Source organism: Ylistrum balloti, unplaced genomic scaffold (genome assembly GCF_031769215.1).
Source record: "Ylistrum balloti isolate Yb309-2 unplaced genomic scaffold, AGI_CSIRO_Ybal_v1 Utg370042, whole genome shotgun sequence".
Taxonomy (NCBI): Eukaryota; Metazoa; Mollusca; class Bivalvia; order Pectinida; family Pectinidae; genus Ylistrum; species Ylistrum balloti.
The window spans coordinates 1,451,750-1,465,978 of record NW_026782099.1 but is presented as its reverse complement, the minus strand read 5'-3'; the positions used below and the strand labels follow the sequence as shown (position 1 = coordinate 1,465,978).

General features: G+C 36.3%; 1 protein-coding gene and 1 pseudogene across 1 annotated transcript; both read right to left on the bottom strand.

Moving 5' to 3' along the window:
• Nucleotides 1–2,254: 2,254 nt before the first annotated feature.
• On the bottom strand, nt 2,255–13,086 carry LOC132549132 (uncharacterized). The gene is made up of 3 exons (XM_060213054.1): nt 12,750–13,086; nt 6,834–7,301; nt 2,255–2,445 (listed from the first exon to the last, which is right to left on the bottom strand). The coding sequence occupies exons 1-3, from the start codon at nt 13,084–13,086 to the stop codon at nt 2,255–2,257; spliced, it is 996 nt and encodes a 331-aa protein (XP_060069037.1).
• LOC132549066 (uncharacterized) lies at nt 3,898–4,589 on the bottom strand (annotated as a pseudogene).
• Nucleotides 13,087–14,229: the final 1,143 nt, after the last annotated feature.

Sequence of the window (14,229 nt, the reverse complement as noted above, 5' to 3'; positions counted from 1 at the left end):
ACGTAATCTAAAGTCATTTCAGAATGAACGCACGTGCTAAAATTACAAATGTTATCCGTCACTGTCGAGTTCATCAAAAGTATATGTGGCAGGTATATTTCAACAATGGCAGTTGCAGGATACATAGATAATACATGGTCAGTGCCTTAAAATATACGCTGTATTTTGGCGAGGGTGAAGAAAGCCAAAAAAGGCGAGGCACTTTTGTCTTTCTGTCGCGAGCCAGACACTGACCATGTATTCTATTCACCCTGTAACAGTGATGGAAAATCAGACTATTGAAACAGTTTTTGTTGTTAAATCCGTGTTTATCTAATGTTGACGTTACGATGAATTTTGCCTCATGACGGGCGCCATAGTAATTACTCCGCACGGAAATATGTTCCAAACTTGATCTGATACAATAGCGATTTTATGAATTTTCATATATCAACTTGTTCATTTAATCATGTAAAATCGCTTATTTCAACAACCATTTATAGTTCTAAATGAAATATGTAAGTATTCAGAGAGTAATTCTATCGAATTACCGCACGTGCTAAATTACAGCTGTTTTCCGTCACTGCCGAATACAGCATAATATATATGGCAGGTGCATTCCGACAATTGGAACGCCAGTTGGAAGATAAAAGAATTTAATTAATTGAAATAAGAGTTTACACTTTTATATCGATAATCAAGTTATATTTGTGACTATACTATTGCATATTATTACTTTTTTACAATGACAAGAGGAACTACATGTATGTTATTACGTCTGTTCACGGATTTTAACTTGCTGACGTCAGTATTTGGTTATGCGGGAAATTTAAACTTCGTTTTCCCGGTGTCCGTTTCGTTTCGAATTTTTAAAGATATTTGTGAATGGAACTATAAATAATGATTTTTACAAGGTGGGCATACAATTGATATAAAGTCAATGCGGAAAGAATATTCATGTCGCCCAGGGCAACCGAATGTGCTTCATATCAAATGTTTACCCCATCTAGTAAGAGTATGTTAAACTGTCAGGCTTACTTTTCCATCTAGATCTAACACGTTGTGAAACAAGAGTACCACCGGGAGGAACAATGTTACCAAAGAGAATATATCATTACACTGGTACAAATAGGCAAATGAAGCCATTATTGTCTAAACAAAATGTCATTGAAAACACACAATCCCATGTCATTATGATGAAACCGGTCAAAATTGTAAGTAGTATGTAAAACAACTGAAGGAATTTCTAGGCAAGATACCAAATCAAGGGCAACAACTTCCAATACACAATGGAAGGATAGCTGTTTTTTCAGTCGGGGCTAGGGGTGGGGAAGAGACAGTGTTTTATATTTTGGTGATACAGCTTACCAAGTTTAAAAGAGATCGGTCTAAAACTGAAAGAAGACATATTAGACATATGTAAAAGCTAAAATAACAATGGGCAATAACTATGTTACTATTCAATTACTGTTCAGGAAAACGTTATACCTTCCAAACATTGTTGAATGAAAATGCCTTTCAAACAACACAGCTTTATTTTCCCATGTGTAGCTTTTATCCCATCAGTCAGTCTATGATCACACCTGAGGTGTCGACGGAAGTCACTCTAGATTTTATGTTCCACGCTTAACATGAGCTTTAAACAGAATTGACTGTTCACAATTGTAACACATTGTGGGCCGACACGGTAAGAAAAGAGAGACCCGCATTACTATGCACAATGAATAATATTTCGAGCATTTAAGTTTAATAGGCATTGATGACGGCGAGCAATATAAGACTATATTGTTTGATGATTTTTTTTTGCGCCAACCTACATGTATCCATGTTCTGTGTATGGAGGAAAGCAGTTGTATTGGTTTAGCCGGGAAATGTTGATCGTTTTTCATTTGTCTCCAATAAAAAAAAAACTTTTTATTCCAAAAGCGATCAACGATGACTTTTGACCTTTGACCTTTAACTTTGACTGATGTCTACCAATATGCAACGCTACATGAATTAATTCTGTTGAAGAGTTCTTTAACTACAAATGTATCTTGTACACAAGCTTTTTATTTAAAAAATGACCAAGGTTGATCTTTCGACTTCTGGTTTTAACCGATGACCACTCAAACTACTTGATGGTGTGATGTTACGTTAAAGTTCTAGGACCTGTACCATCATTGGAATAGACCAGGTCACGGTGGAATATAAACATAACAATACACCATTGTTTGATCTGATCACATGAAGGATCGTTTAATTAGCTTCCATTAAATAAATGCTACTGGAAATTTCAAAAGTCCCAGAAATCGTCATTCTGGAGGAGATCCCGCTCGAAAGCGGACCCAATGCTACCTCCCGAGCTGGCGTTCCTTTCTCTGAAAGACGGACCCTCGATGTTGTACAATTCGATTGGGTGATTGCTGTCCTCACTCGATTTTCGGAGACCCAACCAACTGGCAGCATCCAACATTTTGGGAGGCTCTACAAAACAGAAAATGGGTAACAAAGAGTCTCTCCGAAACAAATTCAAAATTAATTTCTATCTGCAGGTGCGATAGAGTGATTCACAACGTCTACAAAAACTAATATCTGAATTTAACCCGTGTTAATTGAAACGCTGCAGCGACAGTCCCACATTGACGTCCTGAATACATCGTTTATTTTTCATCGAGTCCCCAACGTAGCCAGCACAAAGGCAAGCTAACCAGCACCTATCAACCACAATCCATAAAGAACTACAGATTACGGGACATTCCAGAGCGCGAGAATTCCCCAAAGGAAGAAGCAGACGAGCGGATGAGGGTAGGTGATAATTTTCATTCCAGATTCCACAACTCGGGGTGACAAGGCGGGATTGGCTGCGTTCGCGTACGAAGTACAGAATGAGCGAAGCGGGCCGTGATCGAGCTTGGATCTCGCGCGAATGAATAAGGGAGAGTGGTGTTTCGTACTGTAATAGAATAAGAAGTAATCATACAAAAATAACAACGTGTCCAAAACTTATCAACAAAGTAATCATAACGGTAGATGATAATAGCGAAAGAAAGTACGTGAAACCCAATCTACTAAAATCTAATAACAGAATCACATAGTTGTAAATGTTAATGAGGTTCTTCCCTGTGTGTAACAGCTTGTACAACAGCATTTCACACGTAAAGTTGATGCAACACACTATAAAATTAACATAATGATCCAAATCATAAACATGGAAATGATTGAGTACATAAAGGATTTTTATGTATCATCTTAACACCATCAGTATTACATAGGTGAGTAGGATTTACATTAATATTGCAGTTATACAACATCAAAGATTCATGTACCATAGTGACACAGTGACAAAACAGTAAAAGTTACCATGGTAACACAGTGACAAAACAGTAAAAGTTACCATGGTAACACAGTGACAAAAAAGTAAAAGTTACCATGGTAACACAGTGACAAAAAAGTAAAAGTTACCATGGTAACACAGTGACAAAAAAGTAAAAGTTACCATGATGTAAAAGTAAAACAAAAGTAAGACTATGCACAACACAATGATACAAAAACAAAGTTACAAGAATAACACAGTTATACAAAACCAGAGTTACAAGAATAACACAGTTATACAAAACCAGAGTTACAAGAATAACACAGTTATACAAAAACAGAGTTACAAGAATAACACAGTTATACAAAACCAGAGTTACAAGAATAAAACAGTCATACAAAACCAGAGTTACAAGAATAACGCAATGATACAAAAACAGAGTTACAAGAATAACACAGTTATACAAAAACAGAGTTACAAGAATAACACAATGATACAAAAACAGAGTTACAAGAATAACACAGTTATACAAAACCAGAGTTACAAGAATAACACAGTTATACAAAAACAGAGTTACAAGAATAACACAATGATACAAAACCAGAGTTACAAGAATAACACAGTTATACAAAACCAGAGTTACAAGAATAACACAGTTATACAAAACCAGAGTTACAAGAATAACACAGTTATACAAAACCAGAGTTACAAGAATAACACAGTTATACAAAAACAGAGTTACAAGAATAACACAGTTATACAAAACCAGAGTTACAAGAATAACACAGTTATACAAAACCAGAGTTACAAGAATAACACAATGATACAAAAACAAAGTTACAAGAATAACACAGTTATACAAAACCAGAGTTACAAGAATAACATAGTTATACAAAAACAGAGTACAAGAATAACACAGCTATACAAAAACAGAGTTACAAGAATAACACAGTTATACAAAACCAGAGTTACAAGAATAACACAATGATACAAAACCAGAGTTACAAGAATAACACAGTTATACAAAAACAGAGTTACAAGAATAACACAATGATACAAAACCAGAGTTACAAGAATAACACAGTTATACAAAAACAGAGTTACAAGAATAACACAGTTATACAAAAACAAAGTTACAAGAATAACACAGTTATACAAAAACAAAGTTACAAGAATAACATAGTTATACAAAAACAGAGCTATAAAAATAACACAGTTATACAAAACCAGAGTTACAAGAATAACACAGTTATACAAAACCAGAGTTACAAGAATAACACAGTTATACAAAACCAGAGTTACAAGAATAACACATTTATGCATAAGTAGAACTACCTGGGTAATAAATTGATACAAAGTTAGAGTTACCATGGTTACACAGTGATACAAAGTAAGAGTTATCCGGTTAACAAAGTGATGCAATAGTAGAACTACCAGGGTAGTACATTGATACAATGTAAGAGTTACCATGGTAACGAACTGATAACAAACGTTGAGCTACCACGGTTATACATTGATACAAAGTAAGAGTTACCATGGCAGTACAGTGATACAAAGTAAGAGTTACCATGGTAGCAGTGATACATTTTAAGAATTACCATGTTAATATAGTGTTACAAAGTAATTGTTACCGCGGCAGCACTGTGATACAAAGTAAGAGTTACTGTGGTAACGCTCTGATATAAATTAAGAAATACCATAATACCACGGGTAATACAAAGTGGTTTACCCGGTCAGGTGTGAACTAAAGTCATTTCTTTCATGTAATACCAAGTAAGAGTTAAAATGGAAACACAATTATACAAAGTAAGGGTTACCATGGTAACACACTGATACAAAAAGTAGAGCTACCACGGAAATATAGATATACAAATGTAGAGCTACTGGGGTAACATAATGATCCAAAAGTAGAACTACCAGAAAAATATATTGATACGATGTTAGAGTTATTATGGTAACCGTGATATATTTTAAGAGTTACCATAGTAATATAGTGATACAAAGTAAGAGTAACTATGGCAACACAGTGATAATAATTAAGAAATACCATAATACCATGGGTAATACAAAGTGGTTTACCTGGTCAGGTGTGAATTATATCCATGCAATACCAAGTAAGGGTTACCATGGTAACACAATTCTACAAAGTAAGAGTTACCATGGCAACACAGTGATACAAAAAGAAGAGCTACCATGGTAATATAGATATACGAATGTAAGGTTACCGGGGTAACAAAGTAATGCAAAAATAGAACTACCAAGGTAACACAGTGATACAAAGTAAGAGTTACCATGGTAACACAGTGATACAAAAAGTAGGCTACAAGGTAATACATTGATACAAAGTTAGAGCTACCGGGGTAACAAAGTAATGCAAAAGTAGGTCTACAAGGGTAATATATTGATACAAAGTAAGAGTTACCATAGTATCACAGTAATACAATGTAAGTTAACATGGTAACACCGGCACAAAATAAGAATGACCATGGTAACACAGTGATTCAAAATGAGAGTTACCAGAGTAACACAGCGACACAAAAATACTAGTTATCCTGGTGACAGTTAAATAAAAATGTGAATTACCATGGTAACACAGAAAAAGCGCACTGTCAGTTTGTGACGTACCAGATTGCTGCTAGAACATCTAAGATGTCCCTTAAACCTCTGTATACAGTTTCTGTACTCGAATCTTTAAAAGGGAATTTTACCGGTTTTCTTTCAAGTTTTTTCTGAAATTTTCACTGCATGCACTTCAAATAATGAGCCCAGTAGTTTGATAAAAGTATTTGGTGCAATTAAAACAAAAATCGGATTTCTTCTAAGAAAACTTGTTTATGTGAGAAATAATCATTGTTTTAACACATTGTTTTGAGGAAATACTGACCCCTGTGGAGCCCCAACAAAACTGACTAATATTGAAATATTAATCTTTTCGCTTTTAATGACACCTTTACCGGTTCTCGATTTTCCTATTTTCACTAATTGTTCTTGACCTAAAGGGCCACGTAATGTATAAAGATACTTGGTGCACTCAAGCTGGAAGTACATGCTTCAGATGTTTTAATAATTGTCTTAGCTGAAAAAAAAAATGTCAAAAATCTCATTTTCCAATTTTGAAACTATATGATTTTTTATACATATTTACCTCTATATTGTTAAACTGATCCTTGGTAGTCAAACAGTATATCAATTGCTTATGAACGCTGTTGATTTAGTACTTTTTTCAGATGGAAAACTGAACCCCAGTCTTACTCAAATGGTTACGATACTAAATGGCACAGGCACTATGGACCTTTTAAATGATTTAATCTTATTTCATTAGTAATCCTCAAGGTGCTACAAATACCACCCATTTTTATTCAATTTGGTGCGTGGAAAAAATCCATTGTTTCTGAAAGAGATTCATTATTTAAAACGTAAATCGAAATGAACTGATTTCAGCTGACAGCCTATCAATATTTGATATGACTTTTATAATGTGATTGGTCGATTTTGTGATGTGTAAGAGCGAGTGTAATTAATTATAAATAAGATGTTTTTCTTTGATTTATAAACTCACGTTTAACGGGCGATGTCCCTCTTTCAGACAGAGAATCTGTGTTTAAACATTCTTCAGCACGAATGCCCTCCTGGTCCGGAAGTAGTTGTATTGTGCGAGCAATTATTGGTGGACTGTCTTGTACTGAAATTGAGGCCAATTCTAGAGTTGAAGATGGGTGTTCCTCTTCAAGTTTGATAGCAAGTCCTGTGATTCCCAATTGATCCAAAGACGAAGTCGATTCGTCACTTCCGCCTGAACACGTGTTCGGTGACGTATGTAGTTTTGGAAAAACTAAATCAACTTTATGCTTCTTTTTCTTAATTCCTTTTCGTTTTTCCGATTCACATTCGTCTGGTTTAGATTTTTTGCTGCCTAGTACTTTCTCTGACTCTTTGTTGTTCTTTTTTCGCTCCTTGCTTGTTAAGGATTGTAATAGGAAATCCCATTCCGTATTGTTTCCTGACAAATCTTCCTCGTCGTCATCACCTGTTGGGTAATGAGATCGTATCTATTACATATCTAAATATGTCTTGAAAGGTATTTTATCACATGATTGTATAGTTTTGCGTATTACAGGGTGTAATATAGTTTAGTGTAACGTCACATTAGATATACAAATGACGTCACACAATCACAGGTGGCATTGTGGAGTAACAATGGAAACCATAGATACGGAGCCGAAGACACTTCAAATAAGATAAATGTCCGTTTTCTACAATGTTTTCTGACTTTTTTTTTCTTTTTTAATTGTCAAATTATTTAAGCTCGCCTTCCTTGCATCGTTTCATAAATTCACACATCAAACGGAAACTCGTGTAAGATTATATATATATGTGTGTATGTCGTTTTGTCCGAGACTGTTCTCATCAACCCCGATAGGTTTTGTTAATGTTATAGTTATCACACGGTTCAATGTTATGATATATATTTTTTTAAGTTTTCTGCATATCCATTATTACTGTATGTTTATAACACATCAGCTGACATGATATATCAAGTTTCGTGATTTTATTAAGCGTGTCAGTGGGGAACATAAAAATGAGCTCAGCAGAGACAAACGAGTCCTCTTTATGTTTGATATTCGTAAAAATGAGAGAAAAGACACTTTTAAGTACACAAATAGTGTAGGGATATTCTACCACCTTCGTTACACAGCTAATCAATTACACACGTTACACAGCTTATCAATCACACACGATTACACAAATAACCACACACGTCACACAGCTAACCACTCATGTTACGAAGCTAAACTCACACATTAACCAGTGAACTGCAAACAATACACAACTAAACATACACTTTACAGTTTACTACATTCGCTATAAAGTTAACCACACTCTTGGTTATGCACGTTACTATTCGCATACGTATTCCAAACTACTCACGTTACACAGATAACCCAGTTTCCCACACGTTACACAGTTATACGCATACCTTGTCATCTAGCTACGTACTTAGAATAGTTAACCAATGACTTACATGTATAACTACAAGCGCTAAATAGTTAACCAAACACGTAAATCATTTAACCACACACGTTGTAAAGTAAACCATACACGCTACACAGCTAACCACATGTTACAGAGTTAATTACACACGTTATATAGTTAACCACACACACTGCACTTTTAACCATACATGCTACACAGCAAACAATACGCTAGAACACAGCTAACACATGTTAGACATTTAGCCGCACCTGCTACAAAGTTAACATGTTACACATCAATGACACACGTTATACACCTATCTACACACGTTCAATAGTTAACAACACACTATGCAAAGTTAGCCACACATGTTGTAAAACTAACCAAACATCTTACAAAGCTAACCGTATATGCTTCATTGTAGATTGCAAACGCACCAAACTGCAATACAAACGTTACAGTTAACCACAAGCGCTTCATCGCTAACAACATATGTTATACATTAACCATAAAGGTTGTCCACAAAACTACGCCATTACACAGCTAACCACATACGTTGTACACCTATTTACACAAGTTACACAGCTAACCACATACGTTGTACACTTATCTACACAAGTTACACAGCTAACCACATACGTTGTACACCTAACTACACAAGTTACACAGCTAACCACATATGTTGTACACCTAACTACACAAGTTACACACCTAACCACATACGTTGTACACCTAACTACACAATTTACACAGCTAACTATATACGTTGTACAACTAACTAAATATATAACACAGCTAACCACATGCGTTGTACAACTAACTAAATATATAACACACCTAACCACATACGTTGTACACCTAACTACACAAGTTACACACCTAACTACATACGTTGTACACCTAACTACACAATTTACAGAACTAACAACATACGTTGTACAACTAACTACACAAGTTACACAGCTAACCACATGCGTTGTTCAACTAACTAAATATATAACACAGCTAACCACATACGTTGTACACCTAACTAAACATATAACACAGCTAACCACATGCGTTGTACACCTAATTACACAAGTTACACAGCTAACCATATACGTTGTACACCTAATTACACAAGTTACACAGCTAACCATATACGTTGTACTCCTAACTAAACATGTAACACAGCTAACCACATGCGTTGTAGACCTAATTACACAAGTTACACAGCTAACCACATGCGTTGTACACCTAATTACACAAGTTACACAGCTAACCACATACGTTGTACACCTAATTACACAAGTTACACAGCTAACCATATACGTTGTACTCCTAACTAAACATGTAACACAGCTAACCACATGCGTTGTACACCTAACTACACAATTTACAGAACTAACAACATACGTTGTACAACTAACTACACAAGTTACACAGCTAACCACATGCGTTGTTCAACTAACTAAATATATAACACAGCTAACCACATACGTTGTACACCTAACTAAACATGTAACACAACTAACCACATGCGTTGTACACCTAAGTAAACATATAACACACCTAACCACATACGTTGTACACGTAATTGCACAAGTTACACAGCTAACCATATACGTTGTACTCCTAACTAAACATGTAACACAGCTAACCACATGCGTTGTACACCTAAGTACACATGTTACACAGCTAGCCTATATACGTTAAGGATGTTTGTTCCTTTGACGTATGGCTGGAAGTAAGGCACAATTTAATGTTAAATTAATTCCAACATAATATGTGTGCAATAATATAGTGTTCTCATAATCTTTGTTCTCTAAAGTTGATTTAATTAAAAACTTCAAACCGATTTGACGTTTTGAAGAATTTTCACATGCGGACTACTTAGTAGTTGAAGGCGTGATTCGGTTAATACCAATGCCAACATTTTCTGGTTGCTAAGGTATTTTCTTTGAGTATAATTCTTGAAGTCTTGGATAGATTTCAACTAATTTTGCCTGAATTATCACGACAAATAACAGATTTATAATTCGTCTATTCTGACTTGATGGACCACTATCATGGGTGTGTATATACGTTTCTGATGTTAGGTGTGTATATACGTTCCTGATGTTAGGTGTGTATATACGTTCCTGATGTTAGGTGTGTATATACGTTCCTGATGTCAGGTGTATGTGTATACGTTTCTGATGTCAGGTGTATGTGTATACGTTTCTGATGTCAGGTGTATGTGTATACGTTTCTGATGTCAGGTGTATGTGTATACGTTTCTGATGTCAGGTGTATGTGTATACGTTTCTGATGTCAGGTGTATGTGTATACGTTTCTGATGTCAGGTGTATGTGTATACGTTTCTGATGTCAGGTGTGTGTGTGTATACATTTCTGATGTTAAGTGTGTGTGTATACGTTTCTGATGTCAGGTGTATGTGTATACGTTTCTGATGTCAGGTGTGTGTGTATACGTTTCTGATGTCAGGTGTGTGTATACAACTCTGTTGTTTTTGTATAGATCTAACAGTTCGTGTCCTTGGCTAAGATGAAGAACACCATGTTTGATGCGAGTACATGTGCGCGTTGTCTAGCCCTGCGGTTCTCAAACGTGAATGAGGTTATTCAGCAGCAGAAAGCCAGATTTCAAAAATGATATTATGGCATAAATTCCATTCACAAAATAATAACCTTGGGTTTTCTTTTTCCCGGTCTTATAAACGCGACGTTATAAGCCATCACTTACGAGCTGTTCTGCCAATTAAAACTCGCTAATCAATTTCGTATGGTACTATCACTTTAGTTTCATAACACGTCAATATCTGTTACGGTAAAATGAGATATGACCTCATGATAAAACTGATATTCTTTATCAAGCAAAATAATCTCATTTGTGTTATATTTGCAAACACAAGAACTTTTATATCCCCACGTTAGAAAGATAGATCAACGTGCTCCTTCTCGAGAGATGTGAAGAATCTTGCGAGAAAGTTTTCACTGTTTACTACCGACCTCACTTAGTTACCTTACTCACACTTTTAACATACTCAAATTAAGTTGTCTCCCAATTCACGCATCCAAAATTACCACTCTGAAACATCCGACACGACCTATACTACAAGTGTACCCAAATTACCAGTGATTCACCCGACACGCTCCATGTCACAAGTGTACCCAAATTACCAGTGATTCACCCGACACGCTCCATGTCACAAGTGTACCCAAATTACCAGTGATTCACCCGACACGCTCCATATCACAAGTGTACCCAAATTACTAGTGATTCACCCGACACGCCCCATATCACAAGTGTACCCAAATTACCAAGATTTTGACCGAAATGTTTAAGAAACGCAGTCTACCGGAGAAATGTAACTAAGGAAGGTTGACCAGTCTATACCATCACACCCTACAGCACTAATGTGGCACGCCAATTACTCTCCAACACACCTCAGCAGTATACCTTGAACACTCAATATTATCATTGTTAAACGAATGAAATACTCAGTGTCAAAGGTCGTGACGAAAAGTTACCACGCCATCACAAGGCTCGAACACAATCTACTTCACAAAGTCTTCGCCGCCGATGTCAACCGCCACCTAGATTATTTGGTTGGGACTTACAATGCACGCGAAAAGTTCCCTTCTAAATGTAGCGAATATGCCTGTAGTGTTTTAGACCACAAATTCCCGTCTAAGTTACCACTACACTCCACACGTGCAAATAATAACCTCGACCTGGCATGTTACGAGTAACGAGTAAAGAGAGGACATCCATCTTCTTGCAGTTGACAGCGAAGTCTGCTGCCAGTACATGGTGTTGCATCCTGGAGCAAGATACGTAATCCTTACTACTCTTCAAGTGGTCAGGAATAGGTTGTACGTACCTTATAGCAAACACAATACACACGGCACACGCTGACGTGAATACATTTCAACCTGTATATTCGTGACAGGTCCGGATCAACTATATATATAGTTTACAAATTCGTAGAAACATGATAATTATACAGAAGTAACGAAAATAAAATACCCCTTCAAACGGTACGAGAATTTAGAAGTTTCATAGTCAAGACAAAAAGAGACGTCCATTTAATGTTTTCATATATTTTATATATATATAATGAGTATTTGTGCATGTGGACAGGTCATGTGTGTAGACAAAACACTTTCAATTGTTAGTGTAGATATCTATATTCAGTCTGCACCTGATCGGTTTACATGTTCCTAACCTACAAATATGTGGCCTTATTGGAAAATATACTTAGCTCTATTCTTGTATATTTAGAAAATAAATTAACCCTATTCCACACTTATGTATCAACTCACTTCTAAATTTACATCAACCACGATTGAACCGCACACCGTGCACACAGATTTGCGATAGCAAATTCCGTCCAGTTTTCCAATCGCGCAGACACTCGTGCAGGCATCATGTACACATTGTTCGACAAGGCCACAATGCATGGCACCTACAAGATTTATCATTTCTATTTCCACCTATAGATAATTGTAATACCAACCGTCAAACGAGATGATGTTGGAGCCGTCGATGCTGATGATGACTTCCTCAAAGCCTTTAGGTTTAGCCAGTCCTTCTTGTTTCACATAGAAATCATCAACCCTTTTTCTGTTTTCGTCATCCAACTGACGGGTTCGATGTGAACACTTCCGACAGGTAAAATCACCCTTTCTAATTTTTGGACAAAATTCTTCACACACTTGGCAATAAAAATGGTTCTGACATTGCAGTGGTCGAATTTTGATATTCTTCTGATAGCAGAAATCACACCCTCCCACTTTGGAAGGGTTTGTGTTTTCCGGTCTGACTCTTCTCCGCGACAAGTAGCTTCTGTCCATGATGGGAAACTAGCTACGTTCTGACATTCTTCTGTCGCCTGGACGGTTAAGACGGTTGCTACGCTGTGACGTGACTTGGACTGTGACGTAATGATATTCTCATCATTAGCTAATCGGAAATCGTCGGACCTTTTCGAGAACTGCTGAAAGTAATCGGCTTCAAACTCTCCGCTAGACTTCGCTTTGAAAATACACGTACAACGATAGACTGGATTGTCTGTGTTAATTGCAACTTTTCTCCCAAATATATAGAGAGCATTATTGTATTTATGGTAACATTTGCACTTCAACTGTCACAAGTCGACATTGAAACAGAAGGAATTTCGACCCCAAATCCAACCAACGACTCTTTGACTGAATTAGTCAATCAGCGTCATTTTGGTCGAGATTTGGACCAAAATGGCGGCCATGACCTGTCTTACTTTCAATGAGCCAGTGGCTCCGTTTTAGTCTCATTCGGGATTGTGACACACTTAAATTTACCAAAATTTGCATGGCAGGTGTCGATGATGAAGCGGAGGAGGCTTTGTGTTTGTCATACTTTTAACTCTGTACTAACTTAAAAGCAGTTAATTTCTGCAGAAAGTTTGAAAGCAAGTCTCACGTTAAAGGTTTTTTTTCTCAAGTAGAACTGGACAAGCAACACTTGAGTCACTATTAACACACAAAACAACAACAACAACAACACAAACACACACACGACACATCTGGCAATAGCCTATTCACAATCAACCACGTATTGTATTACTTTTGTGTCTAGATTGCATCTTGTTCCGGACAGGTTTCAGGTGTATATTCAAGGCAGCGATAGGGTTTCCTGTTACGAAACTGTTGTGACCTAAAATTCTTCGAGCAACCTCTTGGCAACTCTTTTATTTATATCAATTGTAATGCAGTCGCTGTCGCATTTGTCTCATTGTCAATTTTATTTATTATTGTTTATTTTCTATTTCCTGTAGCCTATAAATTGTGTAAACCTTTGCAAGTCATGGTCGAAGGGAAGTAACTCCTGTTTAGAAAAAAAATTCTGATAGAACAACACAAAAATTGAAATTACACATGTATTACATAAATAATCAGACAGCATATCACACATATCTGTGTACAAATGTGTAAAACATAAGTCCGGACTGGATATAAGGA